The 21,413-nt window shown below is 33.5% G+C and overlaps 4 protein-coding genes across 5 annotated transcripts; 2 read left to right on the forward strand and 2 right to left on the reverse strand.

Annotated features, from left to right (window-relative positions):
• Window positions 1-212: 212 nt before the first annotated feature.
• LOC18039156 (protein ABSCISIC ACID-INSENSITIVE 5) lies at window positions 213-4,169 on the reverse strand. 2 transcript variants are annotated; one of them, XM_024182064.1, is made up of 6 exons: window positions 3,945-4,169; window positions 1,074-2,280; window positions 886-957; window positions 692-721; window positions 500-611; window positions 213-385 (listed from the first exon to the last, which is right to left on the reverse strand). In XM_024182064.1, exons 2-5 carry the CDS (start codon window positions 2,262-2,264, stop codon window positions 516-518), a joined length of 1,389 nt encoding a protein of 462 aa, XP_024037832.1. In that variant the 5' UTR covers window positions 2,265-2,280; window positions 3,945-4,169; the 3' UTR covers window positions 213-385; window positions 500-515. The 2 variants fall into 2 exon arrangements, with proteins under 2 accessions (XP_024037832.1, XP_006430223.1); XM_006430160.2 differs by lacking the exon at window positions 3,945-4,169 and having other exon boundaries at window positions 1,074-2,470.
• A 3,520-nt stretch (window positions 4,170-7,689) lies between these two features.
• Window positions 7,690-8,571, forward strand: LOC18039251 (germin-like protein subfamily 3 member 2). Its single transcript, XM_006430161.2, has one exon. It carries the CDS (start codon window positions 7,758-7,760, stop codon window positions 8,421-8,423), a length of 666 nt encoding a protein of 221 aa, XP_006430224.1. The 5' UTR covers window positions 7,690-7,757; the 3' UTR covers window positions 8,424-8,571.
• A 1,175-nt stretch (window positions 8,572-9,746) lies between these two features.
• LOC18039252 lies at window positions 9,747-12,950 on the reverse strand. Its single transcript, XM_006430162.2, has 5 exons — window positions 12,744-12,950; window positions 10,963-11,225; window positions 10,632-10,843; window positions 10,235-10,502; window positions 9,747-10,040 (listed from the first exon to the last, which is right to left on the reverse strand). The coding sequence occupies exons 1-5, from the start codon at window positions 12,832-12,834 to the stop codon at window positions 9,747-9,749; spliced, it is 1,128 nt and encodes a 375-aa protein (XP_006430225.1). The 5' UTR covers window positions 12,835-12,950.
• A 3,679-nt stretch (window positions 12,951-16,629) lies between these two features.
• Window positions 16,630-18,154, forward strand: LOC18039253 (protein TERMINAL FLOWER 1). The gene is made up of 4 exons (XM_006430163.2): window positions 16,630-16,868; window positions 16,991-17,052; window positions 17,726-17,766; window positions 17,907-18,154. Exons 1-4 carry the CDS (start codon window positions 16,668-16,670, stop codon window positions 18,122-18,124), a joined length of 522 nt encoding a protein of 173 aa, XP_006430226.1. The 5' UTR covers window positions 16,630-16,667; the 3' UTR covers window positions 18,125-18,154.
• Window positions 18,155-21,413: the final 3,259 nt, after the last annotated feature.

The raw sequence follows: 21,413 nt of genomic DNA on the forward strand, positions 1-21,413 counted from the left end.
TCATATATTTGTTTTGAGATTATCAGCTAACAAATTAAAGAGTACGATTTCTCCTAATTATAACGGAAACGAAAACCCAGAGCAATAATATATTATATCTCACCTTATACTAGCAATATATATATATATATATATATATATAAGACATGTGTAATTAATTAATACCAAACACATATATATAATTTATACATTGGATTATTTGAGTTCGTAGCCATATCAAATTTCTTCAAGACGGCAACTTAAAAACTTTTTCTAATCCTCACAATTCAAAGCAAATGAGAAAGAAGTACGACAAAAGAACTATTATTACTCGCCCTCCCTTTTTCTTTAGCTTTTAACAGAATCGGATTCAGATCTTCCTCACGAATGCTTGGATATGCGCTAGCTGCACACATTATTTTACCAATCAAATATCAAAGGGTCGGCCAAAGGAAAATATGGAAATCACCAAACGATGCTCGAACACATAAAAAACAAACGTACAAGGCAACTAACTTACGTTATATATCTTTGCTTTACAATGAGCAACTTAAATTTCTTCTCATTATTCTCAATTTCTCCTTAGCTTTCTGGGCCTTCGTGTAGGGTTTCATTTTTAATTCCTCAAAATACTGCCAAAAGGTGAGTAAAAGAACATTCAGAAATAATCTCTTGTAATTACACTAGTACAATAGATGTTGTGGGAAGTTACCTGCTGCTTCTTCTTTCTCTCCATCTCGGCCTACTCCAAGCGCAAAAATTAAAGTTAAATTCTTAGTAAATAATAAAGTCTGTTGTCGCGGAAACTTGTTTTCAACAAAGGTCTAGTATTGTGTAGAACGAAGACGGTATCCATGTGCTGATATTTGATAGAGAAAAAAAAATTAGCTTAATTAAAAATGTTACCAGAGCTTGCTTAAGGTGAGCGTTCTCTTCTTTAAGTTGGTTCAGTTCGGCTTCCAACTCAACTGTGTATGCCTGTATAGAAGAAATATAACCTTACCCCAATCAGCACTCTATTTATATATGATATAATCTAATAAACTAAATCAAAATTAAAAGCTGAATTTAGTAAAAGATTTAATAATAATTACCTGCTTTCTAGCTCTAGACCTTGCAGCAGACTCTCTGTTCTTGATCATCCTCCGCTGCCGCCTCTCTACAACCTTCTCCACTGGCCCATCAATTATCCTCTTCTTTCTAATCCCGCCCATGTGATCCATCCCAAACTGATGACTCGCCGAACCATCAACCTGCTGGTCAGTACCCACGGCCTCGGACGACACCGGACTCATCGCTGCCACCGGCTGTCCTCCAGACGCATATCCACCTCCAGTCCCCACCCTCCCACCATAACAAACAGCCAGAGGTGGTGGCGGCGGCGGCGGCTGCGGGGGCTGCTGCGTAGCTGAGTAGCCACCGCTTCCTTTCTCATTGGTGGGTCCCATGTATGCCGATGACTGATCCGATCCAACGACTCCCCGGGCAGGAGGCATTTGTTGATAAGCAGGAGCTGGCACTGGCACACTGCCATTATTGCTAGCACCATTACTAACACCAGTCAGTCCCAGGACATGCCCGGTGCCAAAATTAGGACTCATCACGGGGTTATTATTAGTCTGATATATCCCAAATTGCTGCTGCGGCGGAGGCTGCGCCACTGGCGTGGTGTTCTGTTCCCTCACTACACCAGCTTTAATCAAGAAATCCTCCAGTGTCATCTCCCCAAAAGTTGGTTGCCGCGATGCAGCTTCAGGATTCCGCACATTATTATTGTTATTGCTATTATTCTCAGTCACTCTACTATTCTGCTGGTGCCCACCTTGCTGTCCTCTGTGTATCTCAGACCAAACTTCTTCCACCGTCTTTCTACACAGCGGCGCCGGAAGCGTAAGCGAGGCTTGCCTTGACAAGCTCGGTTGCTTGACTATACTTCCGTGGGCTGTCGTTGCCGCTGTTGTTTCATTGACAGGAAGATGCTGTACCGTATGGTTATTGCTCATAGCATTGTTAATAACGTTGTTGGCGTTGATATTACTGTCTTGGGTAGATGAGTTGATGGCTTGGTTTTCTTCGGCGTTCCAGATGCTGGTAAGGAACTCATCCATGTTCATTGACCCGAAGTTCTTGCCGCTCTCGCACAGCGTGTGCTGGAACTCATCCAGGGTTAGTGAGTAAATGGATGATTGTCGTCCGAGTAACGTCAATGTCTTCTGGTGCTGGTCTGCCCGCAATGCTGATTCCACCTCGCCTTGGGACAGCGTTTCCGGCTCTGGTGCCACCATTTTTGCACTGCAAATGCTGTGGAAGCAAAGCAACAACACCTAAATGATGAAAGATTTGGGGGAAAGAAAAAGCAATTTGCGGGATAAACGGCACAATTTTGTTGTGGGTTGACGTCACCACCTGTGCATGCATGTTAATTGGGAAATGTGATGGGGCTGAATCCCGCACCAATCACCAGACTCATCAGACAGTAATGAGTCCGAACTTTTCTTATCCTCAAAGTGAAGTGCCATATATTTAACTTTTTATTTAATAAATTTATTTACTGTGTTGTACTTGATTATTCATTGAATACAAATTTTGTGAAATATGGGCCAACTTAGGAACAGAGACATGTGTTACGTATACTGTAGGCATTAATTTCAAGTTTTTTACCTACACGCATGCTAAATGTTGATGGATTGTGAGCACTGAGCAGAATCTATTTGTTACCAATAAGGCCTATTTGGTGTTGAGTGGCTTTAAAACTAAAATTATGGAAAAAAAATCATAATTACAGAATAAAAATTAATAATATAAAATAAATATAATTTTAAATAATAATTTTAACTAAAATAATAAAAATATTTTAATATTTTTTTTAATGTAAAAATGCGGAAACACCACACTTTTACTAGCCATCGTCCAATCACATACAACAATGCCAAAATCTATTGGTTATAGGAGTGGACCCATTAATTAAACCACCTCATGCAAGAAAATTTAAAGCGATGTCCCATGCAATTCAATAGAATTAAGACATCTTCATTATAACTTTTCTCATATCAAACCACTGTACATGGTCTCAATTATGGTTTAAAAGGTGCGTAGACTCTTCCTTTACTTGGCTACTGTCTAGCTTTTCTAGCTATTCGCATAAACAGCCTCACGATGGGTTCAAAATATCTATATCACTACTAGCATATAAAATGTAGTGGGTGCTTTATATTTACAACTTGATTCATAAAATTTGAGACCCTCACTTGTACTTTACATATATATCTAAAAACATATATAAGATTATGATCCTCAACACACTCAAAACATTATATTGTGACCTTATATATTAGCACGTTATAATATAAATATTATAAGCTTCGACTTTTACATTTTAAGTTATAAAATTAAATTGTAGTATTGTTCCCTAAAAATTACTTTAATAAAAATCCTAGACTTGCCCTAATGATTGCATAATTTCACATGTCCATCGAACAAGTCCAAATCAAATGTACTGGCACAAGAAACACCTAATCTGTAATTTTATTTTTTTTTTTTTGTTAAACTAACTTAAACATTTCGCGAACACGAATATTAGGTAATTAATAAGCGGCTTAGAAAGCGAAAGCAAAAGAATGTTTCCATTATTGGCAACCGTATTAGCGCATATGACAAATATTAATTAAATCTACTAAACCTTTTTTGATCCTTTAAGTATATAATTATAATATTAATATGGAAAACGCGGAAAGGGACTGAAAGTTCTCACTAAAATAAAATTTAATCATATAATACATATGTCCATGCTTATCACTCAAGATCGAAGAACATGAGAGCTAGCTGTTTCGTAATCTCGACTTTTTAAAACGAAATAACAAACAAGTCTTAAGAGTTTAGAAGTTGTTTTCAGAAAACAACTTCTGGAAAATACAAAAACAACAAAATTTGAACTAAAAACAAGCACTAAAAGAATGAAAACAAACCTGTAGGTAGAATACTGGATCCAAAAACCTGAGAATATATTAACAAGCAAAGAGGCGAACACAGAGTGCTTAAGGCGAAAGCGCTTGTCTCTTTTAAGTAATTTAGGGCAGATCTAAGGCAAAACCAACAGTGAGATACTTCGAGGCCTTATAGCAGCAGCGAGATGAAGAAAGCTTTTGATTTTTGTTTTGTTTATTTTGAAGTAAATATTACAAACCTCTCCGTGTTCTAACAGAGGCCCTAAGTTTTCTGCGTACTCAATTTATATTTCCCCCCGGAGTGGGACCCAATTTTAGCGTAAAGTTAATTCTTCCAATCAGCCCAATGCTTAAAAATTGTAGTTATTTTTACCAAAAGCTGTGGACGTGAATGTCTCGACACGTGCCTGACATGTGTCTTGTTCAGGTTCGCTCCGGAGCCTTCAATGTACACGTGTCTTGGTCCGTCCTTCTACTAAGGTGAAAATATTCGTGGGTTTTTTTTTTAATTTTTCATGACAACGGGTCTTACTCCTATTATTTAATTCGTGCGGCACATATTGTTAGATTAAATTTTATGAGTTGTAAAATCACATGCAATGACGTCTCTTTTGTCTATTTATAGTCCAACAATTATGAATAATAATAGGTATTTTAAATTTTTTATTCTAAATTCTATCTTATATACCATTAATTGATTACTTAATAATTTTTTATAAGATTTAAGTGAATAATTTGTATTATTTTTATTAATTAATTGATGAATACCACAGATAATTTTTTAGTATAAATGAATTGGTATGTATAACACTACTAAGTAAATAAATAAATGTCATTTTACTTGAATACCAATTGAAAAATAAAAGATTACGTAACGTATTAAAAATAAATAAATAAATAAAGAGTAAACATTGGATACACCAATAAGATTTAATGTCTTAAAATTAGATATTTAAATTTTTCCTGTTAAGATTTTTTTTATAATTTTATTTAGAGATCAAACATATCGTCAGATTATATTTTTTTAAATTATATAATGGTAAATTTAAATTTTCACTAAATGAACAACAAAAGAGTAGATGTTGACCGTAAAGGCTCAAATTAAAAAGAAATGTGTGTCTATTTATAAAATATTGAGAGATTTTCTTTGCATTTGGACATAATGGTCACGTAGAGAATTGTTTATGATATCATTTCAGGAAAAGTAGAGGAAAAGAATAACTTGTGAATAGTGGATGGTACCATTTGGTGGTTGCATGTACTATCCACGTGTCGTGCAATGGTAAATTACGCTCCATATTATTCTTGATGTCAAATTTGATTTGGCCTTTTGGGTATCTTTTTGCTCGTGGGGGTAGAAAATAACGATGTATTTTTTTTTTTTTATAGTTAGTAAGAAAAGGAATATAATTATAGTTTAGTTTGTCACGTTTATGAATTGCCCTGCGGATCTAAAAAGAGTTTGGCCCTGCTGCAAATTGTTGTCATTGGGCTGATAACAGAACCTCATGGTTAAATTTCCCACGTTGAAATGATATGGGCCTAATCTTTTTAAAAGGAGCCTTCTGCGGCCCAGTACAAACTTACAATAAGAAAATGATTTTTTTAAGAATATCAAATAATTCTTTTTAAAAAAAAAAAGAATATCAAATAATTCTTTTTTTAAAAAAAAAAAAGAATACCAAATAATTTTGATTCATTAGAGAACAAGTACAGCGAGATGCGTTTAAGAAGCATTTTTTTTTTTTTTTGGTATTGTTAATGCCATAATTTTGGATAGCGGAAAATTTTATATAAATTCATTAACAGAAATTTACACATAAAGGTTATACCTGTTTGTCCCACTACTAAATATATAAACAAGGCAACTTTATTTCTAAAATCAGTGGAATTGACTTCTGTAAATGACTCGTACTAATATCCGCAAAAAGATGGCTGCCTAAATAAATTTGTTCAAGTTTGAAAAATCATAGCTAGGATATGATTGGGGGGGGGGGGGGGGGGGGGGGGCCTCTTTCTTTAACTCAAATTTTTACACAAAATCTCACCCCTTAAATCATAATCAATTCAATGGTCAAAGTTAATCTTGATCTGATTTTCTTTTTTAAAGAAAAATATTAAAAATGGGCCCACCAAATTATTTTTAATAAAAATTTCCGATCTATTTTTCTCTATTTTATCGCCTATTATTTTCCAGCGCTCCTTCTTCTTCTTCTCATTAGAGAGATAAGTTTTATTATTTGTTATATCTAAAATGTGTTTAAAAAAGAAAAATCACAAATATAATTCATGTACTCATATATAAGAGGGTTTTTTTTTTTTCAATCTCCTTATAATCAACAAGTGCAATATGACAATGGGGTAATCTCTCCACCATTACTGATCCATTTATACACGGTAATATTTTTATGGCTAAGATTTAGTATAAGAAATAAAGAAAATAAAATCATTGGTTTATAGGGACACAATTTAATTTTAATTCACTAATTGCAAAATACTTTGAATTTTCTTATTATTTTCTTGTGATACAACACTGTCATTTTCTTGTGTTTCTATTTGTTGCAGGTGAAAAACTTTTCAGAGAAGATTAGATAGATTGGAGAGAGGTAGGAGGCTGCTAGTAAAAATAGGAAAATAGAATTGAAAGAATTATTAGTATGAATTTGGTCGGCCCAATTTTTAATAATTTTATTTTTAAAAAAGAAATTCATATCAACATTAATCATTACCATCCTATCCCATCATAATTATGTGCCCCATCTCGAATATGATTTTCCTCACTGATTTGAAGAACAGTGTCATGGCAGCATCAGCAAAAAATTTACAAAAATATTACCAGTACATGATTTGTTAGAATAATGATATTTAGATAGATAAGTATGACAAAATTCTAACAAAAATAATTATACACCTGAATTATTTTATTGTGTTAACAAAAAAAAATCAATTAATATGGTAAAAACAGGCCGAATGTACCGTTGTTTTTATCAACATTCTGTCAATTTTCAATTTCTTTAATGTTTTTGAGTTTATTAGTTTATCCTTTTGAATCCTACTGTAAAGTATACCTCTTGATCCAAAACCAGCTCGCTTGCTTGATTATATGGCCATAAATGTTTCCCCCTTTTTTTTTTTTGCCTTAAAAAAAGTTTTAATTAGATATTTTTATACGTTTTTTAATTGAATATTCAAAAAGTAAGTGAAGAACTGAAGATAGAATTCCTGTTTTAATTTGTTTTTACCTCTTTCCCAATTCAGTAGTATCCCACTGGCCACTAAATTAAATGAGAAATCATTACATCACCACTGTGCAGATATAATGATTATTGGAACTTGCCTTTTCCCTTGGCTCACAAGCAAATTAGACCCCAAAAAAAAAGAAAAAAAGAAAAGAAAAAAAAAAGACTTTAGCATTAAACAAAAGATTTGTTCAACAACAATAACGCAGCACATGTGTCATGTAATTCGATGTTTGGTGCACGCGGACCACGTCAAGGTTAACAATATAATCATCCTGATAATCACCATTGTTCTCATAATCTTCTACATTGTGTGAATTCGAACAAACAGATTAAAAAAGTTTTTATTATAACCCTAATTATTGATAATTATATATCAGGGCCCTACGCTTGATCGAAATGGCTTACACGCTTGCATAATATATGCCTTTGATTCTGTAATAAAATTCATACTTTTAGTATTGTTTTAATGAAAGGAGCGTATTGAACCTAATATACATATGAAAGTGGATACTTCCTGTGATTTTACATAATCATTTTGCTTCTATATAAACCCACCTACATTTTCTTAGCTTACAGCAAGAGAGCAAGAAAAATGTCTCCAAAACTGTTTGTTTTGTTTGTTATTTTTATTCTGCATGGTCATGGCTCTAGGGCTTCAGACCCAGACCCCATTCAAGATTTTTGCATACCAAACCCTAAGTTTGGTTCAATAAAAGTAGCTCACCTTACTATTCTTCCATGCAAGAATTCATCAGAAGCAACCACTGATGATTTTGTGTTTTCAGGCTTAAAATCTGCTGGAAACTTCAGCGACACCGGCCTCGCAACCATCCCAGTGAACCCAACAGTTTTCCCGGGGATTAACACCCTTGGGATGTCATTTGTTCGAGCTGATCTCAGAGTTGGCGCCATAAATCCACCCCATTTTCACCCAAGAGCTACTGAAATCGCGTACGTGGTGCAAGGTAGCGTATATTCAGGATTCGTCGATTCGAGTAGCCGAGTTTTTGCCAGGGTGATTAAGCAAGGAGAGGTGATGGTGTTTCCTCGTGGACTGATGCATTTTCAGATGAATGTTGGTGACGAGCCTGCTACAATATTTGGAAGCTTTAATAGCCAGAATCCTGGAAATCAGAAAATCCCATCAGCCATTTTTGGCTCTGGGATCGATGTGGAGCTTCTGGAAAAGGCGTTTGGATTGAGTCCTAAGCAAATTGGGACAATGAGGAGAAGATTTGATCCCAAAACGGTGCAATGAATAAGAGATTGAGAAGGTCATTCATTTTGAAATGTAATTGGTCTAGTATGTTGATTGTTGAAAATATTATGATCATTTTAATTTTATAGATAATATGAAGGTATTAGGGTCCAATTGAAGATATGGAATATATGAAATGTTGCTGTTATTAAAATCTTCTCTTCATCAAAACATGGCAATTTTTTTTTTCCCTTGAATGTTTCTCGAAACTACAGCTGCTTTTCTTCGATCAATCTCAGACATGATATTAATATAGATTCAGCATGAAAATTTTTGTTAAAGATTCTCCATGATCTAATTTTCTCTCAAGAAAAACAAAATTTATGATTGGTGGTTATAAAGAGAATGTAAGAAAAATATTTAAATTTAAATTATACATTATCACTAATTGAAAAGTGTTGCGCGAGATTTTAGATTCGAAGAAGATCCTATTTCTTCGACTCACGATAGAACCAAATTTTTTGTACGAGATTTCTTCAATATTTATGTAGAAGCTTTAACGTCTGTTACCTCAAATACCTAAGGCTTGATCCAGCCAATTATACTCTATGATTCATTCTTAATTAACAGGACCTGTTTGATATACTGCTGAATCCCAGCTGTATTGGTGAGATAATGTTCTTCACATGATAGAGAGAGCGATACCAGACATCTGAATGTGGTGGGTGTGAATTGTGATGATGCCGATAGTCACGGCACAAAGAGACAGTGTGCATGCCATTCTTTATTAGCAGGATAAGCTGTGAAAGCTAACCCACCCAGAGGTCGCATGCTCATTTGTCATCATATTTCCCATCAATTAATTAAAAAACAAAATCATGAATGAGAAAGCAACCCTTTGTAAATATATTTTTCATACCACAGTAATGAAAAAAAAAAAAAGCATTGCCACTTATTCACTGAAATGACGTGATTGCTGGAGACTCAAATAAGAATTCAATCAACCTCATTCTCAACTTTACTGGTTTTAACCAAATTATAATTCCTACTATGACACACAGTTTTTCATAAAGCAGAATATCCTTCCTTTATTGGTAAATGGAAGTAAAAATAATCAAAATTCAACTGTTTGATCCTCTGCCTTTAGTTTATTAACCACAACCAATACTAATAGACATTATCAATAATCAACATTCAGATGAACTTAAAATTTAATGTCAGAACTAGCATTTTTGCTTTTTCACACAATCAACTTTCACAACATAAATATTACAAAATTTATCATACATGGGAAAATGACGAACGAGTAGCTTCCAATCACCAACTTTGAACAAGAAGAAATAAACAGGTAAGCTGACCTGGTGCTTTAAAGATAAACATGGGCTACTTGTCCCCGGTTAAAACTGCCTTCACTATGGTGTCACTCATTCCATCGGCGAATGGAAAATTCAATTTTATATGATATATTCGACACTCGTATTCAGGGAGTCGCTGTACAATATAGCGCTGCAGTATAACAGGCACCAAACGGTCTTCGTCTCCATGCCACAAATGCACAGAACCTTCAAGATTTGTCTCCTGGCCTGCAGATGAACAAGTTTCCGTTTTCAAAAAGAAAAAAAACGCACTCGGGATCCAAAGGGCTGGTTGATATTCTCCTTGCTGCCTTGCTAGTGCCTGATGCGGTCAAACAAAAGATAGTCACAAAATTGTTTCTGGAAAACTGATATCTATAATCAGTGTAAAACCATCCCTATAAAAACAAAATATATAAAAATTGAGATAAACAAAAGAGAGAGATTTGATATAATGCAAATCTATTGAGAGAGAAGACTAGGGAAAGATTTACTTCAGTGAAGAAAGACATATACCAAATAATTATTTTCTTCCGGAGACCACTTAGATAGGACTTCAACATCTCGACGAGAAAAAATATCCATTCTGTGAGCTATAACAGCAGAAGGAGGGAACCACTTCTGAGTGTTCCACCAGTACGTGAGCCAAGGTATGTAGTGAGCAACACGAACTGCCCACTGGTCTTGTGGTAACTGTTGGTAGTAGGCTTCTTTAGACAAGTTTGCAGGAAAACCAGGCCACCAGTAGTTAACAGCTGGAGCTAACAGCCCTGCTCCTGCCAACCTGGTATGTCACAAATATTGTCCAGAATGAGGAAAGACAAGAAAAGCAAACATTAAACATGCAACATGCACACACATTTATTCACATAATATTTCTCGCGTCAGTTCAAGCAATCAAATAAGATGATACCTGTGAGGAATATACTTGAGGCAGCCCCAAATAGGGTGTCCACCCATGGAATAGCCAATAACATAGAATTTAGAACCTACTCCCAGTTGATCAGCAAGCTCCTCTATATCTAAAGCATCGCTCTTAACTGTTCGATTTGGATTAGGATCACTTTCTCCATACCCAGCTCTGTCATAAGACACAATATAGACTCCTAAATCTTCAATGACTTCCTGGTAGATCCCACCACACCACAGAATCGACATAAACTTTTTAGCATGTCAAATTTAGAGGCTTAGAGAGACAGAGGGAAAAAAATAAAAATAAAAATAACAAACCAACAGATAAGTACCGGAGATAGAAAATTTGCAACAGCAGAATCATGTCGGCAAGAATCAAAACCATGGACAAAGAAAATCTTATACTTGGCATTATCTTTTGGGACACCATGCTCTTTGTAGGCTAGATGCCTTCCATCTCTAAGCTTTATTCTTGGTGCCGTAACGGCAGGGCCATCTGGAGACCCACATGTCTTCGGAGGAGGGGGTTGAATCACTTGATAAGCCAATGCTGAAATCCCCACTATCAAGACTGCCAGCATTGCTGTAACTATCCCTGAATTGGAGAGAAAAGTTTTCAGAAATTTTAAACTAAATGTTGGGAGCATGAATTATGAGCTAGTTCTTAAATGTATCGTTTGGGACCATTCACTAAAAAGACCATTTCAAAAATCGTAAAGTTTATAAGATTGAATTTGAAATAAAAACTTATCGAAGCCTGATAATAGCATAAGAGTCATTATCTAGTAAGGGATCCCTTACTTTATTAAAATAAGGGATCAACTAAAAGACAGAAAAATATAGATTCCAATACCAAGGACAAAATGCACTACATTATAGTATGTATTTTTCTTTTTTTAAGTTTCTCCCTTACTTTAATAAAGTGAAGGATCTCTTATTGGAAAATTATTCTCTACGATAAAACTTATTGAAGCCTGATATATAGGATATTAACAGTTCCATGAACCAGGGATGGAACAAGTTCACAGTACTAACACAACGAAATTCAACCAACATCAACATTTCAAATTAACAATTGGTGGTAATCACTTTTTTCCATCAGACTGGTTCTCCTTATACTGTTACACCTAGTCAATAAATCTAAAATACCCAAAAAAAAAAAAAAACAGAGATACCTCTCTTCTATTCATGAGTTTTGGCTAATGTCATAGGATGTAGATGCCAAAGGGATTTGAATCTCTGAACTCCTAGTAGAGAACCTAAGGTGACATTATTCAACTCCCTACATCTTATATGGATTAAAACAACAAATCTTAAGGGGTATATGAGCGTAAGTGCAATTTTCCTTGTGAGGCCCTTTTGGAGGGTAAGTTCTACCTATGTGCACATAACAATTCATTCCGAACAGGCATCAAAATGAATGTGGGAATAGATGCACTATGCTAAGTATGGGATCAATGCCGGTGCAACTTTGTAATCATTGTAAGGGCCGGTGAAATCTAGAGAGGGCAGCATCTTGAGAATAAAATCAAATGCGCAACGTTGAGTACGGGATTAGTATCGCTGCAACTTTGTCACTGTTGCCATCAATAGGTGGCATCCACTAAATCACCCAACTGGAATGATGGACCACAAAGTCATTCAGCTGGGTATGTGGTTGTGGACTGTGGTAGTCATTTACTTACGAGGCCTAAATCCTGCATGGACTCAAAGTGCAAGTATCATGGGCTACATGCTTTCCATTATAAGTCGATTTAAAGGGTTCATTACACCTTTTGGATTGTACTTCAATTACCTTCTCATTAAATTGCCCGCTGAAACAATGAGAGAATTCGATAGAAACAAGGAAGCATTAAGTTTTTCTTTCTCTGTTCCTTCAGGTTTAATTTACCCTAGAACACTGAATTATCTAAGAACCAAGATGATACAAATCTTATTTCACTTGCTTAAGTTTCCTCAGAACTCAAACATGAAACAACCAATAACAAGCGAACAAATTGCAACCCAGATGATAAAAAATGAGGTTGTTTTCAGCATGCAAGAAGCTAAAGAGTTACAATAAGGAATCAACAACATTAATGATCAATATTCAACACAGAAAAAGAAAACCCACCAGATGGAATCTTAGAAGAGCTCTGCTTCCCCCTCCTGGTGTGAGCCCTGGCTGACGCCGCTGATATCTTCCTGTTCACCCCTCCCGCCATTTCAAATCCCCAAAATGCCCTCCCCGGCTGATCAGTCGATTTTTTTTTTCCACAGATACAGAGATGAGAGATCTGAATGCGCAGCGGCTAGTGAAAGTAGAAGCGTCTGGATTTTGTTTTGTTTTGTCTTTCATGTTTGAGTTTGACCGGTTTATTACAAATATAGATTGACTAAAACGCCCTTCTTCAGCTCTTTTTTTTTTGGGTTTCACGTAAGGATGGTAAAAATTCCCACGAGGACGGGAGTTTTGGGGGTTTTTTTTTATTTAGAGGAAGTATGAGGATAATTTTATACTTAATTTTTTATTTAAAAAATAGACGGGGATGATTTTTTATCCAAGTTTTTATTCGGCGAAAGGACATGGATGAGGTGGAATCCCCATCCCCTACCCATTTCTCTATTTTCTCATATTAATTTTTTATTTTGATTTTATTTTTTAGAATTATTAATAAATGAATAACAAAATTTAAATTACAAAATGTTAAATATTAGTATAAATAAAAAATATCAAAATATTTATACGCATCTACTATAAAATTTTTAAGCCTGGTTAACTAGTTATAGTCCTAAATTACTATTTAACCATACCTTATTTCAAAGGCCTTATCCCAAAACTATTTTAGATTATGAGTCATATTACTTATATTATTTTTATTGTTTTAGATTTGAAACCTGATGTTATCTCTCAATTTCAAACATTCCTCGAGGAAGAATATGATGAGTATCAGATATAAGAGTAAATGCTTTTATTAAAAATATTAATTTCAGTATCTATACTCATTTCATTATTGACATAAGAGTAATTTCTTTTTATTATAGGATTATGAAGGTTGAAGAAGATAATTATTCAAAAATTACACTACAAAATGCAAATAATTATTCTAATTATTTGCATTTTGTAGTGTAATTTTTGTAATGAATTAATGTTAATCTAAGATATATTGTCAAACCTTACCTTGTTTAAATTTTTATTTTAATATGATTAAATCAAGTTCAAAAATAAAAAATGTTTCAGTTATTCGGGGATCAGATACCCCTCAGGAATCCCCTCTTATTATTCGGGAAGGGGACGAGAATCCCCTTAAGCAATTCTGATGGGGACGGAGATTCTAATTATTTGCATTTTGTAGTGTAATTTTTGTAATGAATTAATGTTAATCTAAGATATATTGTCAAATCTTACCTTGTTTAAATTTTTATTTTAATATAATTAAATCAAGTTCAAAAATAAAAAATGTTTCAGTTATTCGGGGATCAGATACCCCTCAAGAATCCCCTCTTATTATTCGGGAAGGGGACGAGAATCCCCTCAAGCAATTCTGATGGGGACGGAGAGGGGATGGGGATATATGAAGAACATCGGGGATGGGTGCGGGGATGTCGGTCCCCTCCCCTCCCCTCCCCATTGCCATCCCTAGTTTTATGACTATTTTTGCGGCTTTTCTAAGTTTTTTTATTATTATTCATGAAATTGTGATTAGTGGGTACATACCATAGATGATATGATTTGAGACAAATTTGATATAAATAAATAAATTTATATATTTAAATTTAATATGAGTTGTGTTCGTGTTAACTTAGTTTAATAATAGTGTGTGCAGTAAGTAATATTATCTATTTTTTAGAAAAAATGCAATAACAGCCTATAAAAAGTATGATTTGTTATTAAAATAATAGATTAAATCCGAGATAATAAATGAGTCGAATTAAGAATCGAGATTTTAGATACGATTAATAAATGTATTAGTTAATATTTTTTTTCAAAATGTTAATAAAATATGGGATTAATAAAAAAAGACCGCTTTTTCTAAAAAAAAACGTAGTTTAATTTTCCATCAAATACACCCATGCTATAAGTCATATGTTGTCATATATGGTTGTTAAGTGAAAAGACTAGTACATGTTTTGATCATATATTCTTATTTCTTCTGTGAGGCCAAATAATTTAATTGACTTCTTATACCATTTTCAAAACTTTGCGATACCACTATTAAAATTAACACAATATTTTTGGGTATATATTCTTTCTAATCACGATATGAAATTTTGTCTTATTTATAGACAGATAGTTTGGTTAGTGCTGGTTTGATAATGTTACATACAAATTTTAATATATATAATTGTTGTTAGCTATTTTATAAAAGTAACTAGTTATGAAGAGAATAACTTAAGCGCTTAGTAAAGTTTATTTTAAAAAATGTTGTCATGTCTAAAAGTTTCTAATATATATAAATCTTTAACTTAAGAATAAAAATGACTACAGTTGACATAATGATGAATGAAATTTATTTGTATATATAATAATTTTGATTGTGTGTATATAGAATAATTGGTCATTGCCTTCTCAAAAAAAAAAAAAAATAGTCATTGCATAAATAAATATTTGTAATTGATTAATTTTATTTTTTATTTTGTTATTAATATAAAAAATTACTTTACAATAATTGTCAAACAAAACAGTAAATGGGTTCAAAACTTACAACCATTTTAGCTCTCAAAGAGAACAAATTAAAGCACTTCTAAAGTGCCACTTCGCTGGGTTGTAGCTTTCCATGCATGATCGCACATAGGCATATTTTTCTGTTTGGAATATGATGACATGAACATCAACATATTGCCATTCCTGGATGCTCATCGATCGGACATCGGCGCCTTCGATACCAAATGCAAATTTCAATCTAGAAGCTAACTACCAAATGCATAGTTCAATTGTTTTTTTATTTTCAATAAAATTGACTCGCTAACCGATCGCCAGGTTCATTCAGAACCAAACCAAAAATAAAATAAAAAATTGCACAGTTCAATCTAGAAGCTAACTAGTTAGACAATGTGAAACTTTATGCTTTAATATTAATAAACCAAAATAAAAAAATGGGCAAGACAATATAAAGCATAAAACATAGGGCGTGGTGGAGATAAACGGAAAAAGTAGCTTGAATTCCAGTTATAGAAAATCCACCATCTTCATCTTGCCAATCTTGGGACTTCAGTGAATCTCTCTTTATTACTTTGAAGTTTGAAGTGACCTCTCTGCACTGACACCAATCAATTCCCTAACCATTGGTGGTGGAGTTCCCTTTATGCTTTGAGCCCGTCCATCAAGAATCCAATAAGCTTGTGAAAAAGGCATTTTCATATGTTCAGTTAGGTTAACAAAGTGTCGCGCATTCAACAATTTCTCCCCTTAATTTCCTGAAATGTAAAAGTTGAGTTTCCTTTATAAGTGTGTGTGTGAATGTTTCAATTCATAGTAATGTGTTCCGTTTTTGCTTTAATATCTTTAAACAGAAGAAATAATAAGACCACTTGCAATAGAAGGACCCACCTGGAGACTTCTATATATATATGATTCATTTTCTGACCTTAATATTGGGAAAAAAAAAAACTCTCTTTTATTAGATTAATACTAATAATTATTAGCTTAAGAACAATTAACAAGAACCAATTCTAAGGGACCCAAGTACATGTCAAAGAACAGAAGCTCTGCATTAATATGATTTTACAGACTACAAGATCCTAAACCATTTTTGATTTTGTCACGCACACGGCACACACACAAATCACAGATAAAGAGACGCAAGTATTCTCTTTTCTTATGATGCCCCATATTTTTTTAAGATCACTTTCCCTACTCTTTTAAATCTTAGTAGCTAGCTATCTAGCTAGCTAGATCTAAAACTATTTACGTGCTTGCAGTTCCTTGAAACCCTATAAATATGGGACTCTGCATAACTTTCCTTTAGTAAACTCCCAAGTATATATTCTTTGTTCTTACAATCTCTTTAGCGATTCTCTCTCTCTTTCTCTTCCTCCCTCTATACATACATCTCAAATGGCAGCAAGAATGTTAGAACCCCTCGCTGTTGGAAGAGTCATTGGAGATGTGATTGAATCCTTCACTCCAAGCATCAAAATGTCTGTAACTTACAACAACAAGCAAGTTTGCAATGGACACGAGCTCTTTCCGTCCACAGTTGTTTCAAAACCTAGGGTTGAGATTCAAGGAGGTGATATGAGATCATTCTTTACACTGGTAATATTCTCCTCTTTCAACAATTGTTTAACATTTGGGACTATCCATTAATGATGATTTTGTTTCAAGTTTTTGAATTGAACTTGTTTCTATCATCAACCTAAAAGTGTTTTAACTTGCAGGTTATGACTGACCCGGATGTTCCTGGCCCTAGTGATCCTTATCTAAGGGAGCATCTCCATTGGTAAACTCTCACTCATAAATGTTATGTCTAATGCATTTTATGGTAATTTTGTCACTAAAACCTTTTAAAGATCCACATAAGTAATTTTGTCACGAAAACCTTGTAAAGATCTACATAAAAAATTTAACTCTTTTTTTTTTTTTTTGAAAGATAAAATGAACATTGTTGCTTAGCTTGCAGATTCAACCCAATGAACAGATATTGCTCATACCCAAACATTACGTACTTGCAAACATATGGACCCATGTAGCTAGTTTCAGCATATCTATCATTTTGATTATTTTCATCTTCAATTACAAAATAATTGTGCAATGTTATTTGTGATCAGCTGGATGCATCCATAATGTTTGTGTCTAAAACAAGGCCTATAGTTATTCTATAAGATCTGAACTTGTGTTGAACAAAAAATACAAGATGGTGATTGGTGACTATCGAAAAAGAAAAAGAAATAATTAAATCTTAATCATATATTGTCATAAATGCATATGTTACAAATGATCCAAAAAAAATCCGACACAACTAACTAAACCAGCAAGAGATGTATTTTGTTAGAGCAAAATTAATGTACAAAAGCAAAACCTAATTTTGAAATTTGAAAGATATACAAAAACATATAAATAGTGAAAACTAGCTAACAGAAGGGTCTGATGTGAACTATATAACTATTTTACAGGATTGTGACAGACATTCCAGGAACAACAGATGCCACATTTGGTAGGTTTAATATTTTCTCTGACCAGTTGAAAATTTTGAAGGCAGAAATTAAGGAAGAAGAAAAAAGAAGTACTAATCTTTTTTCAATATATATTTTTTTGTGTTTTTTGTGTTTTGAATGTGAAACTAAAAAAACATAGGAAGGGAATTGGTGAGCTACGAGATACCAAGGCCAAATATAGGGATCCACAGGTTTGTGTTTGTTTTATTCAAGCAGACACGGAGACAGACAGTAAACCCACCTTCATCAAGAGATCATTTCAACACCAGAGCCTTTGCTGCTGAAAACGATTTGGGTCTCCCTGTTGCTGCCGTTTACTTCAATGCTCAAAGAGAAACTGCTGCCAGAAGACGCTGAAGCTAGTTAGCTCCACATAACCTCCAAAAATAAAACCCTAGGTTGCTTGTTGCTGCAATATAATGAATAAAAAAGAAAAGAAACTAGCTAGCGGTATTGTCCAGTAAGTATTTGGGTGCTTTTAATTTTCTGAAAATCTGTCATTGTAATTTTGTAGACTTCTGATGCATTCAGTGGGGTACTGGATGGTTTGGTTTCTTTTAATTTCTACTTGAGAATCATGAGGTATACATGGCAGAAATTCATTGGGAAAGATTCTCTCGTCTCTCAGCTTAGGATTTCTGGGTCCGTGTTTGTGAAAGAATATTTACGGGTCAAGCTAGTTATCATTTGATTATTCAAATAAGATTTTGAGATCTCAGCTGCGAGATACTATTGCTCAGTTTCAGTACTTTACATAAATAGATTACTGCACATGAGAATTACTTTCCATAACAAGGAAGAACCAAGTATTTAGTTTCTGAATAAGGAAATTGCCAACGTTTGGCCAAATAAAAATGTTTTTGTACATATATAGAAACTATCTTATTCATTATTAGTTTTAATTGATTTTATTGTAAAAGAAGAAAGTTTATGGTATATGAGAAGTAATACAACCAACTATTACATATGTAATATATGTAATTGAATTTAATATAACCACTACTTGTATATTAGTTTTTCAAAATAAATGAACACATAGCATAACATCATTTACTTGTTATATGACTGACACAGTAGCTCTCATGTATTTTAAAATTCCTCCTAGAAAAGATAAAGGAGATGATCCTATTATAGTTTTCTGTCATAGGCAAATATGTGAAAGCACTAACAACAATAATAATAATGAATTTTTCATTTTGAGATTAGGAACCAACAACATCTTATGAAATTAATAGAAGAGTAAGTGGTAAAAGATAATTTCTTTAATTTCTTTATTAGAAGTTTAGAATGTAACAATCTCCTTTCAATAATAACAGTAGTAATAATACTAATCAATAAAACAAGTAATAATAATAGGTCCATGTAAAGCTTGAAATTTCAAGATATAAAATACAATTCGTAAATATATAAACAATTTAAGAAGTGTAAATTTTTTTTTAAAAAAAAACTGACTTTGGTAACACACATGACATTTTCATAGTATATGATAATAATACTATAATATTAATCGACTTCCTTAAGTAGTCTGGCTTGAGAAAATTGTTTATTGCCAGTTAGCAATACTTGAAGATAATCATTCATGTAAGTGGATAAAACATTTCTCATCAAACACCAAGCTATACGTGTCTTTATCTTTTCATCAATATGCATTGAAAAAAAGTAATAGAGGCATGCTTGTATATATTTGGAATAAGTGCAAACTGTTAATGGACATTATTGTAATGAATTTATGCCACTGAAGTAGATGTGGCCATTAACGTAATCATATCCAGCAATATGAGTTATTTTCATTGAACTGAAACATATAATTAAGAGGCAGAGTGATTACTCAATTTGATTGATAGCAGCGGCTTCATAATTTTGTTTTCGAAAATTTCCCCCACTCTGTATACATCAGGAAAAGGATGTGATCATGATGTAAATTAGCACCTCCAAATCTATTTTGACCAAATCAATACAAACTGTTGTGATGTAATAAATGTGTATATATCAAATAAAGTCAATAATAAATTACGGTTCGGTTTAATATGAAGATATATAAATAAATTAACCACTATCCTTAATTTCTGCCACTTGGGATTGTTGTGATTTTCTTTTCATTTTGAAAATGTAATAGTTATTTATGGATTCCATTTAACCATCTACTTGAAGTTGAAGCTCTTCAGTAAATTTTGTGAAACAGCAAGTATATCAAATGTGAAGACCAGAAATGAATAAAATACACCATGTACCAAACATAGAAAAAAAAAAGTTGCAAAAGTTAGTTAACATCTTTTTATAATTATAACATAACTAATAATTTAGTATTATCTCCACTTATGAGAGTGGGTTTTAAACCAAATTTTTGTATCAACTCAATAAATTCTACCAACTAAAATAGTTGGCACCACCACAATAATTAATTAACATGATGAGGCTTAATCTCAAAAACATCGCAGATTATAGGGGAAAGGAAATTATTGTCTAATAAAATTAACCTTGAGGAAAATAGAGGCTTCGGTGACAAACATAATAATTACCTCCTTAGAGCATGCTTACCTGCTCTCATTCTCCGAATGCAGATGGCTTGTTTGTTTTCAGGTAATATTTTGGCAAAGTCTCTCACTCTCTCTCCCATTCATATGTCCATTTTGAAATATATATATATATAGCAAAGAATTAGACCAGTTAATTGATTAAAAAAAGAAGCATGTTACTGGAAACCTCATATAAAATGAATCTCCAAGCCATCGGTGGACAAGATCAAAAGAAAACTAAAAAATTTGAAGAAAAATTGACACCCAACAAATAAACCAATGAATTAACCACGTACGTAGTTGTATCCCCAACAAAAGAACAAATTCAAACCATAAGATATAAGTACTTAGTATGTGTAAAATAAAAAAATAGGTCAGATAATATAAAAATCTAAGTTTCGAATCCCACTCGCATCAAAATTGTGAAAAGATGATGTTGATTTACATTAATGTAAATATTTAATTATAGAACGTGAAAAATAAATTAAACAAGAAAAAGGTGGAATAACAAAGCCAATCGAAATAGCATCAATCACACTTGACAGTTGATGTGATATTGTAATGATTAAACTATACGTTATGCTTTCCTCACTTCCCTGTGATAGATGATTAACCAATCCCACAAGTCCCCGTGTAATTACAAGGAACCCAAAGAAACTTTCCCGGGAAGTTTTTCACAGACTCAGCAACCATGATCAAGTTTGCCATTCTCTCAGCTGCAGACAACATATCACTCGACGACTTTGAAACAATTGGAATTGCACTGGACACATCGGATATCGGCAGCAGGCAATTAGCAAGAAGTGTGTTGCTTGTTGCAGTAACATAGCTTTCCCAGTAATATTGAGGTGGTGGTATGCTGTTCACTGCTTCAAGATTGATCTCAAACAGCTCTTCTTCTTCTTCTTCTTCTTGTTCGATGCCTGCAGCTAGGTGCAGAGCTTTGGTGGGCGATTTATTTACCGAAGAATCTTTGATAAGATCAGCAGAAGCCATTGTGGGACTGTTATGGGTTTAGGCTTCGTTAATTTGTTTGAGTGTTGAATATAAATGCCAGCCTTGATACTTGTATGAGTGGTGGTGGGGGTAAGTAGAACGGTCTTCAACAAATCTACAACAATAATCAAATG

This window comes from Citrus clementina, unplaced genomic scaffold (genome assembly GCF_000493195.1).
Source record: "Citrus clementina cultivar Clemenules unplaced genomic scaffold, Citrus_clementina_v1.0 scaffold_6, whole genome shotgun sequence".
Classification (NCBI taxonomy): Eukaryota; Viridiplantae; Streptophyta; class Magnoliopsida; order Sapindales; family Rutaceae; genus Citrus; species Citrus x clementina.